This window comes from Besnoitia besnoiti, chromosome VI, assembly GCF_002563875.1.
Source record: "Besnoitia besnoiti strain Bb-Ger1 chromosome VI, whole genome shotgun sequence".
Taxonomy (NCBI): Eukaryota; Apicomplexa; class Conoidasida; order Eucoccidiorida; family Sarcocystidae; genus Besnoitia; species Besnoitia besnoiti.
The window spans coordinates 1,259,267-1,282,386 of record NC_042361.1 but is presented as its reverse complement, the minus strand read 5'-3'; the positions used below and the strand labels follow the sequence as shown (position 1 = coordinate 1,282,386).

The window sequence follows — 23,120 nt, the reverse complement described above, 5'->3', positions numbered from 1 at the left end:
CAAAGGCGTGAGAGGCAGACACGCGCAAATCACTCCACACGTGTAAAAAGTCCGGATATGCGCCACGTTCAGATCGCCGGTATCAGGCAACGGCCGACGGATTCGAGAGCAAACCATGCAGTCTCTGCAGGGCCTGTCTCTTGCGCGCTCGGAAGCACTGTATTGAACAGAAGCTACAAACCTGTAACCCCAGCAGTCACATGCATGAAACGGCCGTATAAGAGCTGGCGGCCACGGTTTACACAGGCGCTGCAATCAATGCAGGTGAATGCTCACGATGCGTCGTAGGCGAACATATATTTATATAAATCTATATGTATTCGTATTTCTCGAGTTAGCCAGGTATCCTCGTCACCGTGACTGCGACTTGACGCATCGCTGCATATTCGAGGGTGACCTCAAGGCTAGCTCGCCCGCACACCTCAAAACGTCTCTCGTTCGCCTACCGTATCTACACCAAACGTGTACACGGTTGAAAAGTTTTTCGAATCGATACACAAAAATAGAAGTACAAATCAAGGTGTGATTAGATATTGGGGTAAAAACGGATAGATCCACATATATACGCGTCGATTGATAGATGTTACAAATCTAAAGAATTTCCGAAGTCTCCATTTTGCAGATATGTGGGTCACGCTGCATTATAGGGGGGGGGATGCAGGTGTGTTCCACATACGGGTGTTTGAAACCCTAAACCGTGTGTTTGTCTACATTCGTATTTTGTGTGGGGCGAACGCCGGGCAAAGTCGTGCGGCCTCGTCCCCGTTTCTTGCTCCCTCTGCCTTTTCTCGCCTGCCGACTTCTCGTGACCACCTGGGCTTGCTAGCTGTGTGCCTGCATGGGCGGCGGTATGAGAGTACGTCGTATGGCTGCAGGATGTTTTACAGCTTGTAAGAGAACCTAACAAGATGTTCAAGCGCCCAGTGACTCTGACACTTCGTCGACCGTTCGGTGCTTTCGGGGCATACGTTGCACGGAGCCGACAAGACAAGGTGAAACACTGGCAAAGAGGAAACGTCAGGTCCGCTCATGTCGCTCGTACCCAGGCATTTCGCAACTTCGCAAGCAGGCGCGCATTATGCCAGGAAGTTTATATGCTTGTGGAGACTGAACTGCCCCGGCGTGCTCAAACAAATCCGCGAGGCGGACGACGGATGCGTCGATTTTCAAGCCGCGGCCCGTTTGCGAATTTGCTTCACGCGGGTTTCGAAACGAACTGGCATATAAATACGTATACATTTGGCAAATGTACACATACATGTCGACCTCTCTGCGTATACACATGTGTATACGTACGCACAGCCTTAGGACAAGCCAGGACAGCTCTGGCGGTTCGTTAGCGTCTGCTTCCCCGTTTCAGTGAAATGCCGGCAGCGCCATAGGGAAGAGTTCTTTTAACAGCCCCGCCTCTGCAAGCCTGTCGACGTGCTACCGCATGTCCTCGCCCTTGTCGCCTTGGCGCCCCTGTAGCGTTTGCCAACGAGGCTTGACATTCAGGATCCCTTCGAGTTCTTTGAGATCGGCCTCTTTGAACGCTGGGAAGAGGCTGGACTTGAGCGACGACCCGTCAGCTGTTAGCATTTTATCGGCGAGTGCATTTTCGAGTTCGATGTAGAAGCGGTCTTCGTCGTCGCATGCAGTCGCAGCGGCTCTGTCTTTTTGTGCTGCATCGTACGACGCGACGCTTGGCTCCCCTCGTGGGGGTTCTTCCGCTCCATCGCCTCCTGAGCAGAAGCGCACACGAAACTCTCTTCTTCCTCCTTCAACTTGTTTTTCACTGCCTTCGCACTCGTTGGCGCGTTCGCACACTCTTCTGTTCTCTCCCTCTGCATCTCGTCTTTCCTCGCCCTGGTCTGGAGCCCTGAAACGTCCAAAGTTCCAACTCTCGATTTTCTCCCCCCCTGCTCCTTCGTCACCGCTTCCCTTCGTCTCCGATTCGGCACCGAAGCCCACGGAGCCGAGGGCCGAGGACCGCGCTCTGCCGTCCCGCTTCGGCGCGTTTCTGCCCCTCTCGCTCCCGCCTGGAGCCCAACTAGCGGTTGTGCCGGTAACCGGCGGAGACGCGGCCTCAGCTTGCTCGCCGCTTGGCGTCCCCTGTCCCCATTTGTCGCCGTGTAATCCATCGCTAGGCAGACGCATCGAGGACGACACTGCCGATGAGGCAGTGAGCTGCCTTCCGTGCCTGCGAACGCGCCCCGTAGTTGTTGCGGTCCCGGATTCGCGTTGATGGAGGCGGCGAACGTGCTGCAGGTGCAGCAAAAGTTTTTTCTGAAGGTAGGAGTCTCCCTCCAGCCAGGAGGCCAGCGTCTCGCTCATGAGCGATGCGCCGACAGGCACTGCAAATAAAAAAACATGCGGAGATACTCACTAATGCAAGAGGCAGGTCCACGCGCAGACGGGTGTCAAGCGAAGTCTTCCACTACCTCAAACCTGCGCGGCAGTCGGCGTCCAAGTCCGGGTACAGTTGACCCTAAACCTTAAACCTGCGGATTTCGTGAGCCACCTCGCAGGGGTTTCCGGTGGTGCCTGGTCAGCGAATTGCAGCGTCTGCCGTCTGGTTTCTGGCGTCCTGTGTTTATCAAAGGGCCTCTGGTGTTTCTACGCCTCTCTTGGCTTCGCCCGGCTTCTCCCTCCCCCCCCTCCCCCCCCCACCCCACCCCTCCATCTCTCCACCTACGGTCGAAGACAGAGGCGTGGCGTCGGAGTTCTTTGAACTGAACGTTGAAGCCCACAGCTCGCTCGAGCATCTGGAGAAGAAGTGAAGCCTCGTCGTCTTCCTGCGGGGCTTCCTCTCCTTTGCCGCCGCGATCTCTCGCGCCTCCCGGGGCGACAGACCGCCGTTTCAGGCTCTCCCTCGATTTCTGCAGCGCTGACGCGTTCTCTTCGACAGGAGTCGGACTGTCTGGGCGTTGTTCGAGGGCGGAGATCTCCTTCAGGCTCAGCAGGCCCACGCTGCGGTTCGCCCGCAGCGCGCGACACAGCGACCGCAGGCCCACGACGGTGATGGGGTTGCCGCTGAGGTTTACGTGCTGCAGAGAACGACAGCCACGCACACAGGATGCGTGCGCATGAGTCGGCCGAAGTCTTAAACCCCACACAGAACCGGTAGGACTTTGATCCGGCGGCGGTGCCATCTTGGGCAAGCGGCAGACGCTTCTAGGGGCAGCGGACGCAGCCAGGCTTTCAAAAGCTTCTTCTGGATGCGGTCGCACGTAGCGACATTTGCGGCACACCGTGCAACCACAAAAAAACATATGTCTGTGAGCACACTCCCCGTCTGCTTCTCATCAACGCGAATCCTGTGACAGAAACGAGGAACGCAGAGCTTTGCTAGACGCAGGGTCGTCTCTTAGGTGCTCTTGAGGAGGTGACGCAGCATGCAGGAGAGTGCGGAAGCGCGTATGGAAGGCGGAACCCCGCCAGAGTCGCCCGATTCAAGCAACCTCGGGAAGCAGCAAAGAAAGGCACATGAATCATATCTGTTTCGTTTCACACTCGCGGGAGCGCCGCGCAGCCGGGTGTCTGCGTCGTTCACCTGGAGATGCGCGTGGCTGGCAATGGCGTCTGCGAGGAGGTCGAGGCCGGCGTCGGAGATTTCCGCGAGACTGAAGTCGACTTCTTCCATCAGCGGCCAGTCATATTTCAGCGCCTTCGCCGCCAGCCGGCATACCTGCTCGTTCTCAAAATCCTCGTCGCCGCCTGCGCCTCCGGAGTCTCCTCTCCCGCTTCCTTCTCGAGGCCCCTCTAGCGCCGCCAAGCTGCTGCGGCTCTGCCGCTGCTGCAGGGCTCTATCGCGGCGCGTCCTCGACGACAGTTGCCAAGAGGCCAGCGGCATCGATGGCGACAGCGAAACGAACGACGAGCACGGGGATCGCGAAGACGCGGTAAAGGACGACGCCCGCGCAGAGGTGCAGAGCGACAGCGTGCCAGCCTCGGCAGAGGGAGAGTCGCACATCAACGAGCTGCTCAACAACAGCCGCCGCAGGCTGGAGCAGCGCCGCAGGCACTCGAGGAGATGCAGGCTGTCGACCGGAGCTGCGCGCAGACCCCGCAAACCGACGCCAAACTGCAGGGCTGATGGAGACCTCCGCTCGAAGGCGACAGGAGCACGAACTCACGGGCAAGACGAGGGGACGACGCTGGGCAACACTGGTGCTGACATCTTCGGCGTCTCGCAGCCTGTGGCGCCGCACTCGCCGGTGCGGCGCCACACAAATCCCCTGAACCCAGCGCCCACATGGTTGCCCTAAACGTGCCTCTCGAAAGCGTCTGTGTCTCTCTCGGGGAGGCTAGGACCCCACTTTCGCTAACGAGCACGAGCCACGCAAGCTGGCGCAGGCACGAAGCTATATGTTCACTCCATGTGCGTCTGTCTACGGATGCTCCCTTCAGTCTATGGCCTCACCTCGCTCTTTGCTATTACCCATACATGCATAGAGATAGATGGTTAGATAGATATATTCGCGCGAAAGAAGTATGTAGATGTATGGTATGCGCATGTGTAACTCGCTGCGTGTTCAGTCCATTGTGCCTGTCGAGGCCCCTGCCCAGCGCCTCAACCGCTGTCATTAGCCTGGAGCAAGCGACGGCTTCGTGTCTGGTGACTCACAGAGTTGGCAGCGATTCAAGTTGAGGACTTTGAGGTTTCGCATGCATGTCAGCGAGACGCCAAGGAGCTGCGCAGCTGCGTTGCTGCCTCGCCCCCAGGAGCTTCGCGCCTCCTGCCCCTGCGAGTGCCCCTCTGCTGGCGAAGAGCTTCGCAGCTGCTGGGGCGGCGACGGCGCGAAGGCCTCGCCCGCGCTTAGGAGCTCGCGCGAAGGCACGCCCCGGGGAGGCGCAGAGCCGAAGGCGTTGTCGTTCAGATGGAGTTCTTCTAGCCATGAGGCATTCTGTTTTAAGTGCAGGAGACGGCAGAGGGAGCCTTGCGAGACATGTAGTTGACTTGCTTCGGTATCTAAGATGCGGAGTTGGTGATACCTACGATCGCTCTGGCCATTGGACCGGTGTGGCAGGACGACTGTGTAGGCGAATGCGAAAGTTCGTGTACATAAGACGTGCGGAGGAGGTGAGCCCACGCTGCAGCTGTGCGAGTAGACAATAGGGGCTCCTCAGGCCCCGGTCGTCTCTGCTGTGTAGCCTTGATGCGAGCGGCGTTTCAAAGGGTCCGCATCGTGCCGAGTAGCTTCTGCAGATTCACCGGGGGCGAAAACGTGAACAGCGCGACTGCATGCAAGCCGACACGGATGCGGGGCGATGCAAAGCTGCCGACGAAGGCGTGAGGCTTCGCAGTATCTTTCTGTGCGCTAAGTTCCTTGCGATTTGTCCCTGCGTTCTCTCGCTGTCTGCATTTTAGACCCCCCGATCTCGCTCGCGCGTGGCGTGCGTCGTGCCGCACTGACCAGCAGCGTTCGCGTGATAAGAATCGTCTCGAGCGACGTCAAGTTCTTCCCGCTTAAGTCCAGATGCCTCTCCTCGCGGTTGAGCATCTTGCCAAGGGGAATGACGATTACGTCGTCATCTCGCGAAGCAGACGAGAGCGCTGCAGAGGCGTCGCCGTAGGCGGCGCGCGTGGAGGCCGACGCGGAGGGCAGCACGAGCGTCGCGACGTTTAGGTACCTTGCGAATTTGGCGAGGTAGCGAATGCGGAAGGGCCCGAACTGCAGCCGCCGCAGATCCATGCCGGCAGACTCGGTCTGCTGCGCGGCAAACGCTGGCCTGCCTGAGAACGCCTCGGAATTCGCGCACGAAGCCGCGGCGGGGGGCGCAGGCGAGGCGGCGCCCCGGGCTGCGCTTGAAGGCTTCTCGCCTGACGCAGGGAGGGAGGCAGAGAGGTAACCGGACAGAGCGCGAGAGGTCAAGAGACTTCCAGCGGAAGACGCGTTCAGTGAGAACGCGAAGTCGCGCAAGGCGAAAACGCAGAGAGGACGCGCGCGCGTCCACGTGGGAAATCGCCACACACGTGAGTGCTGCGCGCCGCGAGCGGTGAGTGGGCTCCATGGGCTCATTGAACACGAGCCGCCATGCGCCTGGTAGCGAAACGGTGCGACGAATTGCCTTTTCACAAGTGCTGAGGGCGTCGAGACAGACTGCGGGAATCACTACGTGTGCGTCGACCCTTCATATTTGGTACAGCTGCGTGGCGCGCCGCGCCTGATGGCGGACATACAGCGTTCCGCGTGGCGACGGAACCCCCCACAAGCACGTCCTTGAGCGCATATACAGATTTATTCATGCGGATTTGCGAGACTGCATACGGAAAGTGTGAGTGAGCGCAGTTTTACAACAACACGCCGCGTGTATCAGGCGATGTGCGCGAGTCGCGTAGACGCATGCAAGAGCGTGAGGCCCTCTGTGGTGTGACGCACGACTCGCGCCGGCGAGGCGGAGACAGTCTCGCGCGGCGGCAGCCAAGGCACGCGGCAGGCGGCGGAGATTCTGCGCCAAGTCCTCGAGCTGCTCGCGAAGCTCTTCGACGTCTCGAAATCTCTTCTGCGCCGCAGGATGCAGAGCCCTAAATGGATAAGCAAAGCAGGACAGAACCGTCTCCGCGCAGACCAGACAAACAGGGTCCCAGGCGGGAGATATGCTTCTCCTGTCTGCACTCACGGAAACAAAGAAGTGGCTCGCGACTTGGAGTGCCTCTTCTGCACTCGTGGTTGCCTGGCTATCAGTGCGCCGCAGAGTTTAGAGTCTGGACCTCGAGGCGCCGCGGGGCTTCGCCTACTTGCTCAAAATCGAGATAAAATTGTCTGAGAGCCCGTAGGCGTGCAGATGCAGGATATCCTGCTCAAAGTGCGTCTTGAGTTCTTCGTCGACAGACGCGAGGGACGTGTGCACTGTCGTCAGCGACGAGAGACAGCAGCCCCGCGCCTGAATGAGGATGCTTGGAAGCACCGTCTCTTGCCATGCCTCTGGGTCTTCATCGTCTTGCCCTTTTCCACTCGACGGTCGCTCGGCGACTCTTCGTGGACACTTCTCGCTTTCTTCCTCCAAGGGCCACGACGCCTCCGCCTCTTCACAGTCCTCCCCCTCGCGCCCTCTGAGTCTCGTGCCTCGCGCCCGAAGCGGCCGCAGTTGACCACCTCGAGGGCCTCCTCCGCATGTATCTGCCGCCAGCCGAACTGCGCCCAGAAATTCGGCCGCATGCGCTGCGCGACCGGCGGGTGAAGGGTAGCGCACTCCTCGACGATCCTCGCCGTGGCGTAGATATCCCATGTTTTACGAAGGGAGAGCGAGGGCGGCGCGGCACCTCCAGGCGGCGACAAACGGGCAGCTCGCGCGCCTCCGCCGCCCTCAAGTCCCTCGCAAACCTCCGCACTTCCTCCATCACAGCGATTCCACATGCCCTGGCCGCTCGCGTCGCCGCGATCAGCAGACGCCGCCTGAGCAGCTTGACAGAGGGCGAGCAGCTGCTGCTCAGGAGGCGCGTATCCCTCGCTATCGCCAGCGCCACAGAACGCGCGAATTTCTTGCTCGATGTCTTCTGGCGAAATCGCGTCGAGCGCGCGACAGAGCTCTCGCTTTGCGTGGCCCACGAGAGCGCACACTTCGTCCTCCAACGCGGGAGACGGCGCCTCGCAAAGCTCCGCCGGCGCAGGCGGGGCTGCGCCAAACGGGTGTACGTACACCTCGCCAGCCTGAGACTGCGACGCAGGGGAAGAAGGATAAGCGTACCTCGAGGAAGCAAACTGCAGAGATCCCAGATGTGCTTCGCGAAGGCAAGACGAAAGTGACTTCTCCACCTGTTGGCCCTCTATTCCAAGTTGCCAGTCGAGAAGGATTAGTGATTTTTCTGAGAAGGACTGGTCACCTTGTGTCTCGACGTCCTGCCCTGTGTGGCTGTTCAGGTCCTCGTTTTTGACATCTTCCGCTGCTGCGCGTCCCTGTACACGCCCCCCCTCTGCTTCTTCGTCGGTTCGCGACTGCGCAGCGGAAGACGCATGCGGCGACGGCCGTGCGCCGCTTGGCCCGTGTGACGGCGAGGCGGCCGCGAGAAGGCCGAGGCTGTCTGCTGCGTTCTGAAGCAGAATTTTGCTTGGTTTCAGCTGGCTGTGCGTGACGCCGACGCGATGCTGTTCCTGCAGCAGCGAGAGCAGCGCGAGCCACAAGGCCACCAGCTCTGTCTCAGAGAACGCCGGCGCGAGGAGGTGGGAGGCTTCAGGCGACGGCCGCAGCGCACCTGCAGGCGACGGTGAAGAGGCTAGCGCAGGATGCTTCTTGTCAGCAGTCGCCTCCACATTCGCGCGCCAAGCCGGGGGGGTCGAGACCCCCATGTCTCGCCGTCTCTGCGCCAGAAAAGCCTGCAGCGTCTCGCCGTCCTCCCACGCCAAGAGCTGAAAAGCAACTGGCGGCGCCTCCCCGTGGAGTGCGCAGCGCGCCGTGTGGCCGCGACCCGCCTCTCGCGCCTGCTGCGCATGCCTCTGCAGATGCCGCGCCTCTGCAAGAAAGGAGGAGCTCCGAAGCGCCGGGGCGACCACCGCAGAGACGACGCCAGAGTCAGGACTAAACAGCAGAAGACGCCGGCCGCAGAGGAACGCGAGCAGAGACGCAGGTGAAGAAACGGAAACAATGGAGAACGAAGCGCCCACAAGCGGAGGGGCTCCTGACGCAAAAACGCCAAAGGAAGTTTGGGTTGATCGCCACGCGGCGTCACAGACCATCGCTCGACCGGCGAAGTATGCAAGTGCCTTCGATGCTGAGAGAGACGTGCGATGCCAGATTTCAAACGTGGATGTGTCTCGCCATATGTGAAGTGCATTTTGATTCCTGAAAGCTACGTTGCACGCAGCTAAAGCGCTCGTCTCGTCTGGACTGCGATGCGAACGTCGGACGCTGACTTTTGTGCGGCTGTTCAAGTGGAGCGACAGCCGCGCAGCAAAGCTTGGCGGCGCCCCTCCGCTGGTCGTTGTGAGCCCGCTGGGCACCGCTCACCTGCAGATTCCGCTCTGCATGAGGCCATGCGCGTCTCGCTTGACGACGACTTTGAGCGCGAAGGTCACGCCAGTTTTCTTCTCCTGTACCTTCAGCACCACCCGCCCCTGCGGCGCACGCGAGCTGTGATGCAGCAGGCGCAGGATCTCGAATCGCCCGAGAAAAAGCGCTCCAGGCTGCAGCCAGGCGATCCACGGCAGCGAGGCGCTGGGGAACGCCAGGAGCAGCGTCTCCGCCATTGCCAGAGAAGGCCGCAGGCACCGCGCAATGCACCACTCAATCTGAGCCACCAACAAACCGCGAAACAAAGAGAGGTGAACTTGCAGATATAGAGCCGCTGCAGCCGCCCAGGAGGAACAGTAGAATGCTCCTATGGGCTGGAGCCAGCCAGACGAGAAGAAAGTTTTTTGAGGAAGCGACCAACAACCAACATCTGAAAGTGCGTAAGACACGGAGACGCAGGGCACGTGTGGACGGCAGCGAGCAAGATGTCAGTGCGTGAAACAGCTTGAGATGGGTTTTCAATCTCGTTGCGCATTCGGCCTTTTGCTACCGAGTCTCTTCTTACCTCTTGAAGAACGCCCACTAAGAACTCCCACGCAACGGGGTCATTGCTGACGGCGTGAACCGCCTCGGGTGTCTCTGTTGCGCTGATCTGGTGGCCGTCGCCCCTCCCGGCGATTCGTGAGGCTGCGAGGTGTCTCCCGTGGTCGCTTCCGCCACCTTCATCTGCCTCCTGAGCGACGTGCCTTTCCGCGATCGCCTGGTTTAGAAGGGCAGCGCTGTACGGTGTAGCTACAGCCGATATCGCTTGGCACGCCACCAGGCGAGCGAGGCCGCGGAGGCTCCTGTCGAGCAGAATCGAGAGCTCCGTGCAGGACAGATGGCCTGCAAAGTGACAGGAGCAACCCGACTTGTCATTGCAAAGATAGAGAGTCATCACCCGAAACAGGAAAAAGAGAAGGAAGCGAAGAGGGGGGCCAACGACATGCAACTGGTAGAAACGAAGACAAGCAGTGAAAGCTCAAGAGGGCATCAAGCAAGAAAGAGCACGAGAGGAGAGCGGATGGAACCTGTGAGGAAGATACCAAGGCGTCCCCGAGAGGGCGACAAAAATAGCGTATCTGACACAGCATAGAACCGCGGCGGAAAGATCAGAAGAGAAAAGAGAGGGGAGGAAAGAGAGAAAGAAAGACTGTAGACGAAACCGCAAAGAGGTGTGAGCATGAGAAGAACAAGGGGTCGAGAAGAGGACGACGCAGGGCGCGAAGGTGCAGCGGAAGGAGAGCGAAACATGCGAAGTGATGGCGTCATCGGCGAGCAACAGATGCAAGGCCAAACGGGAGAACTGCCGGGAGAGGCGGCAGTTTTCTCGGAGACCAGATAGATGGCTGTTCCGAGAGTGTGGATTTCATCTTATTGTATTTATCGTAGAGTAGCTTCGGTTGATCATCATTCTTTCTGAGTGATGCAGACAGGCGAGACGACTTCACTCAGAGATCCCCTCAGGAATCGAGCTGATGCGTAAGAAGCACTAGCCACCTGTGGGAATTGAACCCACGACCTTCGGTTTACAAGACCGATGCTCTACCCCTAAGCTAAGGTGGCGGGCAAAATGCGGCAAACGTCGGTCTTTGCGTGAACGCGGTGCCTGTCAATTGCGCTGCTGTATCTGCCTGGATTCAGTGTGCGGCGTGCTCAGTCAACCGTCGCGTCCGCGTGCGTCGCTGTCCGCGTGCTTTGGACTTGCGCAAGCCCGATCAACTCCGTGTCTGGGGCTCCCCGATACGGGTTCGATGCTGCCGGACTCGCTGAATTTCCGCCCTGGCCTCCACTGCGCAGGCAGCTTCTCTCCAACAGCCTTGCCTTGCTTGCGTGAATGCACTCCCTGCACGCGGATCCTCATGGCCGTTTCCCTCTCGCTGTCGCGAATGCTTCCACAAGCTCTCCCGCCCCTCCTCACCTGTGCGCGTGACGTCGAAGACGCGAGTCAGGGCCCTAGCCTTCGTCCTGAGGCATGACGGTAGCAGCCAGGCGAGGCCGCCGAGAAGCTGAAGCGCCTCAAGGCCGCCGCCAACGTGGAACGCGTCCCAGACGTCCTCAGCCAATGTTTTCAGGCTTTCTGCTGCCTCGCAGAACTGGTCTACGTCTTCGGCCGCTCCCACCCCTCCAGACTCATCGAGAGTGCGGTTCACTTGCAGGAGCGACGGCCACACATTCGTGGCATTTTCGCTTGCGACTTCTCCATGCTTGCTGACACCCCGATGAGGGGTGTGCTCAGGCGAATGCATTCCTGATGATGACGCGGAGGGAGCCGGCCCGTGATCGCCGGGGGTGGTAGCAGCCACGGACTCTATCTCGCCACGGCCGCCGCGTACTGGGTACCCTGGACCTCCGTCTTCCGCGCCATGATGCAGCGCCTGAGCGCGGCAACTTCTCTTGCTGCGATCTGTCCATCGCGGCCTCATACCGGGGCTTGCAGTGCTGGCGCTGCCTTCGGCAAGGACGTCCGCGGGTAGAAACACAGCGCAGAAGGTTTTCCAGTCGAGCAACAGAGGCGAATGCAGCAAAGACCAGCGATGCAGCAGGGCATAATAGTGGCGGCGGGTGTAGTGAAGAAGCTGGGCGCGCCACGGGCGCTCAGGCTCAGCAGGCGCGGGGCCCGCTGCCGCCATACTGAGCGGCAACGAAGCTGAGAAGGATTACAAGAGGCAGGCAGAAAGCCAAGAGGCCGGATGAGTTGTCATTGGAGGGGATCGCGTATCTTTCGATTGAGATGAGTAGGTACACAGACCGCCTCGACTTGGTTTATAGAGCGCGTGAAACCGAATGGCTCGCGGGCGCGCTGCGCCGCGAAGCAAGAGAGGTATTCAATCGAAACAGCCCGGGAACTCTGGCTGGGCTATATAATGCGCTGACTGGAATAGAAAAGCTCCGGCTCGAAACCGAACTATAAAGACAGGAGGCAGCGGCTGAGTAGTTGGTGGGGGGGGGGGTGGGGGGGGGGCACGACTGGTAGATTCGCTTCGTGTCGGGTTGTCTCGCACCTCGACTTAGAGAGAATAACGCTGTCTTAAGGAATTTCCCAGAAAGCTAGGCGGAATGTTATACGCTCTTTTATAACCCTCTTGGGGGTTTTCTTGTCTGTCGCAAACAGTTTGTTGTGTATATACACTCACCCGGGACCCCGAAAGCTGCCCGAACTCACCCCCGGAATACTCCGTCGTTGTTTACACCGAAACCGAAATCATCGCTGACGTTGAGTCTTTTTTTCGCTCCAAGCATACTTGCGAAAGCCAGGCAGATAACCCTGGCGCTTGGCTTCTTCTGGAACCTTAGACATTTCCCATTTTGAGACTCAATTAGTTGCGCAACTGCGACGTTATCGCAATGACGCGGTCTGTGCCTTGCGACAATCCGCGGCATTCCCCCCGTGTCGGGCACGTTTGCAGGCTAAAATGCGTTAAGAATGGCAAGGCTGACAGTAAACGCAGGAGGACCGAAACCATCCCTTCTTTCCTGCTCGCTTGCCCAACCTGAATTGCACTCCATCTGCAGCGCTCCCAACCGCACCTCGGCCTTCGGTCTGTGTGCTACGCTCGCGCGCAGCAACACCATGTCGTGTGGCGCCGGTAGCTCCACCAAAAGGAGCGCATGCATGCCGACAGGGAAGTACCGCGTTACCTTTGAAGACTCCAAACTCAGAGGATTTCAGTTTTCCGCTAAAACACGAAAGAATAGTGGCTATTGTCTTGGAGCGAAGCCTGACACGCTGTATGGGATATTCGCGACAACCCCCGCCCCCCGTCCGCTGATCTTTCGTCGCTTGAAACGGCAACGCTGTTTCGCGAGAGTTCGTATCTGCAAATTGGGGCGCGGAAAGCAAGCAGCCTCGTGTACGTCACGGTTGCGCACCATGGTGTTTCTAGAGTTATTTTGGGGCCTGGTAGCAAAGGTACCTGTGATTTCTGCGCAACCGCTTCCCGCGGGTCTGATACACGACGACTACGTGAAGTGTGCAGAAGCGTAGCGGCCGTCGTCGCGCAGCAGAACATCGTTTCTCAAAGACTCCCTCGGGAGTGAATCTGAGGCACACCACGTGTGCGGTTAGAGCTCGCTCGCGGTTCGTAGCCGGCGGTTTATTTTCTGTGGTTTTTGCGGCGTCTCCTGGCAAACGTTTTGCCCAGACTTTGCGGCACGAAAGAACTTAAGTATCTTAGGAACGCCACGCCCGAGCTGAAATGTATACTAGTTAAGACGAAAAATCCTTACCAAATGCTAAGATGAAAAATCCCCTACCAAATGCATGTGATTAATGAAAAAAGATAGTCGTGGAATTCCTGCATTCTGTCATGTGCCTTCTCTCGCGTAAGGGATAAGTGGGTGAGCCGTCGGCGCTCCTTCGGAGTGATTCCTGGCAGCTGTTCTTAACCCTACGACTCGAGAGCATGAAAGAAGACACAGCAATGAAACAGGACAGTTGCGGCCAGGCGCCGCGCCACACAATGGTTCAGTGAAGTGTTCCTTTCAGACCGGAGTCCCCTTCTGTGGCCCCGTTACCGTGCGCGAGCGGGTGGGTGTTCAGCGGCGAGGATTCTGTTCCGAGATTCGCACGAAAAAGCCGTCAGGAAGCCAGAATCTACAAGCGCAACACGCCACAATACAACATGTGGTGTAGGACAATATGCGTGCGAGCGAGACCCATAAGTTCACCTGTAATGCCGCCCTAGAATAAACAGTAGAATAACCACAAGCAACACGGGGCACGCACGTAGAGAGACATGTAGAGCGAAAGAAAAAGCAGAAAGGAACAGCGCACATACTGAACACAGCACCGATATCGTTCCGCGTCGAGATCTACCCAGCCTGGGTCTCAATATAGTGGGAGTGTGCATCTCCAAAAACGCAATAACGCACATTTCGCTCTCGCGAATGTCCTATTTGCGCCGCCGCTCTCGCCGTCGGACTCGAGAGGCAGCCAGCATCGAAGTGAGGCGAGGCCAGATTCGCTTTCCGCAGTTCCGTTCGTCTGCGAATTGCGTGGGGCGTGTTCGCACCTGGTCTGCAATCATGTGCCGTTGTGCAGTAGTTCCCTGCCTTTTTCGTTCTGTGCCCTCGGGTTAGCAAGAAGTCTGTTTTCTAGCATCTGAGTCTGATACCCTAAACGCTTTGTCAGACTTCGAGTGAAGACTACAAAGATGCCCTCAGCACGAAGATGGCTGATGTGTAGGTTCTTTAAGACAACTTGTCAGTGTGTGTTTGCTCTGTACGCGTCAAAAGATGAAGTGACCGGCGGAGGGGTGCGCGTGGGGAGTTGGATTGCAATTTCTCTTCGCAACACGCCCTTTCGGCCAGAGTACACTCCACACATCGAACGCGCTTCGCTTTGAGTATCTGGCGGGCTACCTAGCCTTCAGAGCGCGCCGACGTGAATCGCAGCACGGACAGAGCTCAGTTGATTATGAGCAGAAGTTACCGAAAGGCATCCACGGGGACAGAAAAGTAAAACGAAAACCCCGCGACGGTGTGAAACTAACTGAGATCCGGATGTCCATGCGCGAATCGTCACGAAGTCGAAGGCGTAAAGTCGCCTGAAACACGGGTAAGTCTTAGAAAGCTCGTCGGCACCCCGCTGGAACGCGGCGCAGACCGGTGGTGCCGCCGAGACAGCGCCTTCAAAGGCAAACAAGACCGGCCACAATGGGCATCCTTCGACCGCTGCGGCCCACAGCAGCCGACATGAGAAAAATCTGAAGCGGCGCTCCCGTTGCACGGTGAAACGCCGGCGGTCGGCGCGCGAGGCCCATCTCCCCCCGCGCGTTGCGAGCGCGCCACCCCACTCAGAGGTTTCGGCGCGCCGCAGCCTGCCGCGCATGGGCAATCGCAGCTGCCAGAGCTGCTGCCGACGCTGCATCCCTGGCGCCTCCGTCGTAGTTCTCGGGGGGGCGAACGAGGCATGCGACGGCGCTGTGTAGGCGCCCGGCGGCGATGGTGCCCCGAACGCACCCGGTGTCTGTACACCGTGCCACCCTGCTGCGGTCGCGCCGCTGGCCGGCGCGCCCGCTGCGCCGTTTCGGTCCCAGTAAGGCATGTGCTGCATGAGGCTTTGCGCGCCCTGGTGCGGCGCGGCGTGGCTACCCGAGTTCTGCGGCGCGTAAGTCGACGCGTTGAATGGAGCGACGCTTCCCAACGCCTGCGCCATCCAGGACGGGGGGGCGTCGCCCGCCGCTGCGTGGCCGGAGGGAAGAGAGGTAGCCGCGGACCCCTGGAGGCTGTTTGTGCTCCAAAACGAGGAAGAGATGTACGCGGGTGGGGCCGCAGGGCTTTCCGCTCCGCCACCGCCCGGCACTCGGCTGCCGGTTCCCTCGTCTTCGCGCCGACTTGGTTCGCCATTCTTGTCGCCGGTAGGCGCGGCGCGGCGCTCTGAAAAGGCCTTTCTCGGCGGCGGCGGCGACTGCCCGCGCTTCTTCAGCATCTCCTCTTTTTCCCGCTGCACGCGCCGCGCCTCGTTCTCCTCCGCCCACTGCCGCCGCCTCTCCTCGCGCTTACTCAGATTCAGCAGGCCGGGACGTGCTGCAGACGCTTGTGCAGGCGGCAACGCTGGAGCTTCTTCATCCGAGGAGAGCTCGTCGTCGATGCCGACGACGCGCACCTGCTTCCCCGCGACATGCGCAGAGGCGCCCGCACCCGCGCCGCTCCGCCCACCCGCCTCGTCCGCCGTGCTGGAGGCGAGCGAAAAGGCCGACGTGGGCGCGGAGGCAGGCTGCAACTGCTGCAGCGTGAAGAGGCCGTCGGCGCTCTGTGCCTTGACGCTCGAGTCCCAGCGGCCGCGCTTGCCTGCCGAGGGCTGCGCAGCGGCGCCCGACGACGACGCGGCCTCACCGCCGCCCTGCGAGGACCCCGGGTGCGCCGCTGCTGAGGCCTCCTGTAGATTCTGCTCCTTCTGGCGCAAAATCGCCGCCGCCGCAGCAGACGCCGCCTTCGCATAGACGCTCGGCGCCGCCGAGCTCGCGGCCGACCCGTCAGAAGACGCAGAACCGGTGTAGCTGAAGAAAACAGACGAACAGACAACCTAAAGACACAGGCCTGTGGAGAGCGCCAGGGGACGGGGTTCGCCCACCACAGGGGGACGGCTGGCAAAAACACCCCAAAGGCGAAGAAAAACGCGCCGTAAACGGGTTGCACTGAAAAGCTGCAAGAGAGACAGAAACAAGGGGAACGTCTCTCTTCAAAAACGATGCCAAAAACGAACCGATGGAGGACGACGCTGAGTCATGCAAAGCCGATTCGATATCGTAGGCAAGAGCAGCATCGCAGAAGCACCTGACCATGCTAAAAGTTTGAAAATCCTACCCAAGGCCGAAGGCCGCATTTGCGTTGTGACGATGGTCCCTCTTCTTCTTCCCTTTGCCTTTAGGCTCCTCCATCTTCATACCCGCCAAACGGGCAGTTCGGAAAGGAGCTGAAAGAAAAAAGAAAAAAACAACAAATGTGCCTGACGCGAGACGGCATACTAACGACACACGAGCCACTAAAGCGATGTAGACGCGGAGCCCGAAGCAGGGACGAGAAGAGTGAAAAACGTGCACAAAATCGAAAGCAGCATCAGCTTCTTGCTTAAGAATGTAGATCTTTGCGAAAATTTTGTCCAAAAAGACGTTCACGAAACAAATCATCAGCTCCATCCAACACGACGCCATGAGGGATCCAGGAGAAAGAAATCTACGGCTCAGGAGATGCAAAAACACTCAAGAATCTCGGGCGCGAGTTTGCTTACCGTAGCCCATCGCGATGTCAAGCAGGTGGCGCGGGGCCTCTTGGTTAACGCCCTGGAGAAAACATGAAGAAGCCAGCCAGACATGCATGCAGAGAGGGAAGAAATCATTCCAGCGAACGAACGAAGGCAGGTGCCTCAGCGCAGGGGGAGGTAAACCACACCCGCGCAGAGACAGCACACTTCATTCCATAACGACGACCACGCAAGAAAACGCCACATTACCAAGGAAACGAGACAGAGTGTCCTCAGCGCAAAATGGCGATGCCAAGGACGCCAGAGACAGCCTCCAGCACAGCGGTGCTGCATCGCGCGACTTGAGGAACCGGGTTTCCGCAAAAAAAACAGACCCCAGAGCCCACGACTGGAACTCGCGCTATTTTCTCACCTCCATGGCCTCAACAAGCAACGCCGCCGCGCGTTTCTCGGTGCGGGTGAGCAGCGCGAAAGCTCGCCCGCGTCGCCCGGCCCTGCCGGCGCGGCCAATGCGGTGTACGTACACCTCGCCCTCAGGCGGCGCGTCGTAGCTCACGACGAGAGACAAGCCTGCAGGGAAGTCGAGGCCGCGAGCGGCAACGTCGGTCGCCACGAGAACTAGGGGAGAGATCAGGTGGTCCCGAGGCGCTGTGGGAGGCAGAGACGAAACTGGGGGCGGCGGAGGCTTCAAGATGTGCTGATGGAGGCGCCGAATCGCAGAGAGGCGCTCTGTCTGGTTCAGGCCGCCGTGGACAACCGTGACATCTGAAGACAAAACGCGAAAAAGGAAGCCTCGCATGCAGTGCGCGGAAGCCACCTGCAACGACTCCGCAAAGTGGGCGCGGAACTCGGCATCAGCCACTGACGCGAGTGACGCTGACACAGTTGCGTGGAGTCAAATCACGCGTGAGAGGCGAGGCTCAAGGACAGACGCGACCGCAGGTTAGAGAGAACTAAAGGAACATACAAAACGAGATCAAAGCTAGGCAGCACTTCACGGTTCGTCTCCACTGATATCTGTATCTGTTTTGAATCGCGACTCGCCGCCTCTAGGTGACAGCTAACGCAGAGGTTGAGGCGAGCTCGCTTGCGCGGGTCGTTCGCGGTTAAACTTTGATTCATCATTCTTTTCTGAGGCACTTGCTTTCTCCTTTTTTGAGATTTGCGCGTCATTCTCTCTGATTCTCTGTCTCTCAGCTCGCGCCGCCTCCCGCCGCGCCTGCCGCTGTCTGCGTACATTTGAAGGTTTGCTCCGCGTTTCTTCGCAGGACTTTGTTTGGATCGTCGCGTTTGCCGGGCTCAGCGGCGCCGAAGTCGATTTGCAGCAGACGCGCCGCGGCTGCCTTGGTAGTCTCGTTGTCGGTCAGCTCCTTCATCGCGCGCGGCTTGCGTGCCTTGTCCCAGCCGTCGGATGACCCCTCCGCGCTGGCGGGCGCGCGCGAGCCTCGCGCGATATCGTTCATCTGCGCAGAGATCTCGTCTTCGAGCAGGAAAGCCAAGTCCTCGCACCTCTGCTGCGTATTGCAAAAGACGACGGCGACCTTGCCGCGGTCGGAGTCGCACGCCGCGGCCGGAAGCGGGGCGCTGAGCGACGACGAGTTGGAAGCAGACGAAGCCGCCAGCAGCGACAGAAGGTGCGACGCGAGCCAGTTATACTTCTTCTGCTCATCCGGCACGACCATCACGTTCTGCTCCACCGATTTCGCGGCCTGCGCACGACCACGCCGAAAAAACAAGAACGTCCGAGGCTGTGGGGTGACGAGCGAGCCTGCCCACGAAACCGGAGTGCGACGGGCATCGACGCGAGGGCGTCTGAATCGAAAAGAAAACGGACAGCCTGCGAGCGGGCGTCCCAGGCCAACCCATCTCGTGCAGAGGACAGGCGCGCGAGACTACCGCCCAGAAGCCGGCAAAGCCTCGCGAGTGTTCCCGCGCAACACGCCTCAAAAGACGCGTGAGGCGTGAAGTACAGACGCGAAAAAGCCGAGCGGTCGGGTACGTCCTCAAGCCGCAGAAGCGAACACCTCAGTAAAACATCTGAGGCGACCTCGCGTACCTGCCCGCCTTCGCCAATCGTGATCTTGATGGGGCTCCGTAGAAAGTGTCTACAGAAACAAATCAGACTCAAAGCCGTCACAGGAAGCCTGGCCGCCTCACAGTAGGAAACCGCGTCTATCCTACGTGCGCGCATGTCAACGAATCGTTTTTTTGTTTATTCGCGGATATCCGTGGGAGCAGATCTGAGCCACGCCGCGACGCACGGCTTCGCAGGCGGCTAGATAGACACATGGAGCCCTCGACGCTGAGGAGCGCCACGTCATTCCAAGCCCCTTGCGCTTTCGTATACATACAGATGACGCAGATAAAGACAGAACGGCGAAATAAAGATTCAGACCTGCTGAAAGCGTTGACCGACCCGCATGCCTGGATTCCTTGCCGGGTGGTCGCACGGTTCCGCCCTTACTTGCTGATAGCTTCGCATCTGTGCGGAAGGGTCGCGCTGAACATGCATGTGATGCGATCGGGGCGGACCGCGCTCAAGATAGTCCGCAGCTGATTCTCGAACCCCATCTGAACCTGCACCAAACACACAAGGTTGCCCTAAACAGTCGCTGTGCAGCCTGGTTTCACATTCCGGTTCCGCGTCTTCTCTCCTTCCCCCCACGTCTCACGCCTCTCGGGCGGTCTATCTATCTATCTGTCTGTCTATCTATATCTCTCTAAGACATCATGTGCATGCGCACTCGAATGCACCTTCGCAACCTATATCTAAATCTATATCTACCTATCTGGATCCTAGATCTACCTATCTAGATCTACATATCTATACAAATTTGTCGATATCGATCTATATTTTTATCTAAGTTATATCTATCTATCTGCGTGTTCTTCCACTCGCAACAAGCGTCTCCTTCACGGTCGATTTGCCGCTGTCGTCTATCTTACTCCGGATGCGCCCTATTTTCTACTCATAAGCAGATCTAATATCTACAGAGTCCAAGGAAACACGGAGACCGTTATAGAGAAATCCACCGCGTTTCGCTGTCCTAAGCAATCCAGTGGAAGCGCTGGGTCGGTGAACTTGGTTGTCTGTGCCCCATAACAGGAGTCATCTTCAGTATCTTCTCCCCCCCCCCTTCCCCCGCCCCCTCCCCTCCCCCGCCTCCTCCGGAGTCGTTTGCGTAGCCCTTCCGCGCGTTTTTTCATTTCTACCATTTTGTCTGCTTCGTCGACGACGACTATCACGGCCTTCTTCAGCACATCCTCCATGCCCTTCATGGTCGCCAAGTCAATCAGGCGCCCCGGGTTGCAGACGGCGACGTCCACGCCGACTTTCAGTGCCTTGTACTGCTCGGTCTTATCGAATCCGCCCGCGAGAAGCACGTGCTTCAGACTCAGCGCAGCCGAGCCCTGCTTCGACTTCGCGATCAGCGCATGCACTTCGCCGTCAATCTGCACAGCCAGCTCCCTGAAAATAAACACGCACCGATAACTGGAAGCCGTCAACCGAGGAGCCGTCAGCGCCGCGGTGGGGGGCCTCCAGGGCTCATCGAGCGGCGCACAGACGCACCTGGTGGGGCAGAGGACGAGGCCCGCGGGCCCTCCCGCGAGGAGCAAGCCGCCGACTTTTTCCGGTCGCCTGTCCGCGTAGTGCACGTGCTGCTTCGGCCACCGCTCTTCTTCCTTCAAGTGCTGGAGACGCGCGAGGAGCGGAATAAGGTACGCTGCCGTCTTGCCGCTGCCAGTCTCCGCCACTGGGAAGAAAGAAAAAAGCCAGAAAAGGGCGCAAAGAGTTCAGCAGCAGCGCACGCATGCTCTCGCGCCTTCTCCTACTTTGTAAATCGAGAAGAAGAGCTACAGACCTCAGGCGCCCGCGGCCGGCCGTGCCAGCCAAATCGCCCCAGATGCAGGCGCGGATGCAATGCAAGGCGCGGATGCAATGCAAGGCGCGGATGCAATGCAAGGCGCGGATGCAATGCAAGGCGCGGATGCAATGCAAGGCGCGGATGCAATGCAAGGCGCGGATGCAATGCAAGGCGCGGATGCAATGCAAGGCGCGGATGCAATGCAAAGCGCGGATGCAATGCAAAGCGCGGCTCTCGATATTTCTTCCAAAAAGTGTGAGAGACGCCACCCGATGATCCGGTGGGGCGGCTCACATCCGAGAAGATCTCTGCCTTTCATTAAGCAGGGAATCGCAGCGGACTGAATCGGCGTCGGCAGCACGAAGCCGCGCTTGTTGATGCCCGTGAAGAGGGCCTAACGCGCAGGAAAAAACAAAACGCCTTCGTCCTTCACAACAGGCCAAGAGAGGGACTATTCTAGAGTGTGTCTCATGAGCTGCGGCCTCATGCACGCATTCATCTTCCGCCTTCGGCCATCCGTTGACTGTGTCGACCGCGGCAGCGAGGGACAGGCGAGCGCATTGTTCACACACTTGGTCGTAAACGGTATGTTGAACGCGCGCCGCGGGGCGGCAGGACCACGCAGCTATTTCTTGTCGAAAAGACAAAAAAATGCCTCCAGCGAACGAATTCAACTTCGCTCAGGCGACGCGGATTCCGCCTACCTTCGATAGACACTCCTTGAGGTGTAGAAAGGAAGCAATGGGGCGCGGCGCATTGAGGCCAGTGATGCTAATCTGCAAGGAGCGGCGAAGCTCGCCAGCCGCGTCGTGCGACAGACTGGAGATATCGGCAGCCTCCACGTAGATATCGCGCTGAAACGCTGGATACTCGTACCTGGAACGGACGCCACCGCACATGCGCCAAGCGAAATAAAAGGGGAAAACTGAAAAAAGGCGGAAACGGCAGAAACGCGCAGCAAGTGGAGGAGCGAAGCAGTGGCAGAAACGTACAGCATAGGAATGAAAAACACGCAATGGAATTCCCAGAAGAAACAGGCGGCCGCTGGCAACAGAAGGGGGAACAAAGAGGAATGCACGACGGCAGTCGGTGAATCACTCGCGAGAAGAGGCTCAAAATGAAGTCGGAAGCACGAAAAAGCAACCGAACAAACACAATCACGCGCCAGCGAGACCGTTGGAGGATTGCAAAACGGGTCCAGGAAGAAGGCATCAGCTTGACAGGTGCGAGCAAACAAGAGACAGCGGGCATGAAACGTCTCCTGGAAAAAAATCCATAGACGACTCTGGCAAGCGGCCGCGCGCAAGAAAAGGAAAGAGATAAACACGAGAAGCAGGGAGAAGAGAAAAGGCGTACATGCTATGATCGACAGACGCAAGCTGTTTCGCTCCGCGAACGTCTTCTTCTTCTCGGTGCAATTCGTCGTCGGAATCGCCTCCTCGGGTCTTCTTCCGGCGCGCCTTTGACAGTGCAGCAGCCTGCGCCTCCGCCTCCTTCACAAAGAAACGAAAAGAGAAGAGAATTGAGACAAAACCTAATCCTGGAGAGGGCGGGGAGCGGCGGTGAGCACAGGCCCGTAAACTGGAGCAACCGACGCGCCACGGAAGAAAGCCCCGAAGCGCAAACCGCGATGAGGAAAAAAAAACGAAGAGAGACAGAGACGACGCGACAGGGGACAACACTGAGTTGTCGTACAGATGAAGCAGCGCGGAAACGTGGTACCGGAGAGGCAGACAAGCTGTGAGCAGAATAGCGTTCTGTCCGCGGGCGTGGTTCCGTGTAAATACACCTCATACGTGCTCGTCTGAGGTCGATAGATTTGTTTGGTGTTGGTGTCCGTTGCGTGCGCAGTACCCAAACATCGAGTGAAGCCGCTGAAAATGCTTCCCATTTCTCTGCCTCCGCTTTTCGCGTTTTGTTCTGCTCTCTCGCTTTCTCTGTTTTTCGCCGTCGCATCTGACGCGTGTAGAGGCCACATACCTTCTGCCTTTGATCCAACACGTAGGCGTAGCTGTCTGCCAAAGAGTCTTCGTCATCAAAGAATCTTTCCCTAGTTTTCGCAGCGTCTCCGTCGCTCCCGCGACACGCAGTTTCAGGCTGCGCCTCGCCTAAGGCTGCTGCCCTTTCCTCGGCTTCGCGTTCCTGCCGCTGACGAATCGCTTCATCTTCCACCTGAATTTGCTCGGAGATTTTGCTCATGTACGCGTCTAGCGGATCGTCTTCTTCATCCGCGGCCTCAGGCGCGGCCGCGGGTCGGTCGTTCGAAGGCGCGAAGTCGCCGGGCAAGGGCAGCTTAGGCCGGTTGGGCGCCGGTTCCACCTCCTCGCCCTTCGCCAAAAAGAAGTTCTCCATTTTTTCCTCCAGAGGGTTGAAGACAAACAAGGATTGGGACAGAGCGAGCCCGCGCAGACCCCTCTGAACCGTCTCTTCAGGTACAGGAGACTAGATGGAAGCAGGAGCCGAATACATCAGCCAAGAGATGAAGGTAGCAGCGCGAAGGTTGGTGTGTTTCGTGCGAGCGGTGTTTGGGTTCAGAAGAGGGGATAAAAGAGCGCAAGACGAGTGGCTTGCTC

The 23,120-nt window shown here is 58.7% G+C and overlaps 2 protein-coding genes and 1 non-coding gene across 3 annotated transcripts; all 3 read right to left on the bottom strand.

The window, feature by feature from the left end:
- Positions 1-1,428: 1,428 nt before the first annotated feature.
- Positions 1,429-11,606, bottom strand: BESB_066010 (uncharacterized protein; the record flags this gene model as incomplete). Its single annotated transcript, XM_029364994.1, has 10 exons — positions 1,429-2,336; positions 2,678-3,029; positions 3,536-4,035; positions 4,610-4,889; positions 5,400-5,806; positions 6,366-6,511; positions 6,895-8,502; positions 8,932-9,212; positions 9,500-9,819; positions 10,895-11,606. 10 exons carry the CDS (start codon positions 11,604-11,606, stop codon positions 1,429-1,431), a joined length of 5,514 nt encoding a protein of 1,837 aa, XP_029218577.1.
- Positions 10,468-10,539, bottom strand: BESB_069910. Its single transcript has one exon. It is a non-coding gene; the product is annotated as a tRNA-Thr (tRNA).
- Positions 11,607-14,344: 2,738 nt separating the features above from the next.
- Positions 14,345-22,899, bottom strand: BESB_066000 (DEAD/DEAH box helicase domain-containing protein; the record flags this gene model as incomplete). The annotated part of the gene is made up of 13 exons (XM_029364993.1): positions 14,345-15,977; positions 16,285-16,393; positions 16,709-16,760; positions 17,094-17,446; positions 17,919-18,390; positions 18,738-18,786; positions 19,146-19,258; positions 19,895-20,150; positions 20,253-20,436; positions 20,842-20,941; positions 21,252-21,423; positions 21,904-22,040; positions 22,528-22,899. The coding sequence occupies 13 exons, from the start codon at positions 22,897-22,899 to the stop codon at positions 14,345-14,347; spliced, it is 4,002 nt and encodes a 1,333-aa protein (XP_029218576.1).
- Between the last annotated feature and the right edge of the window lie 221 nt (positions 22,900-23,120).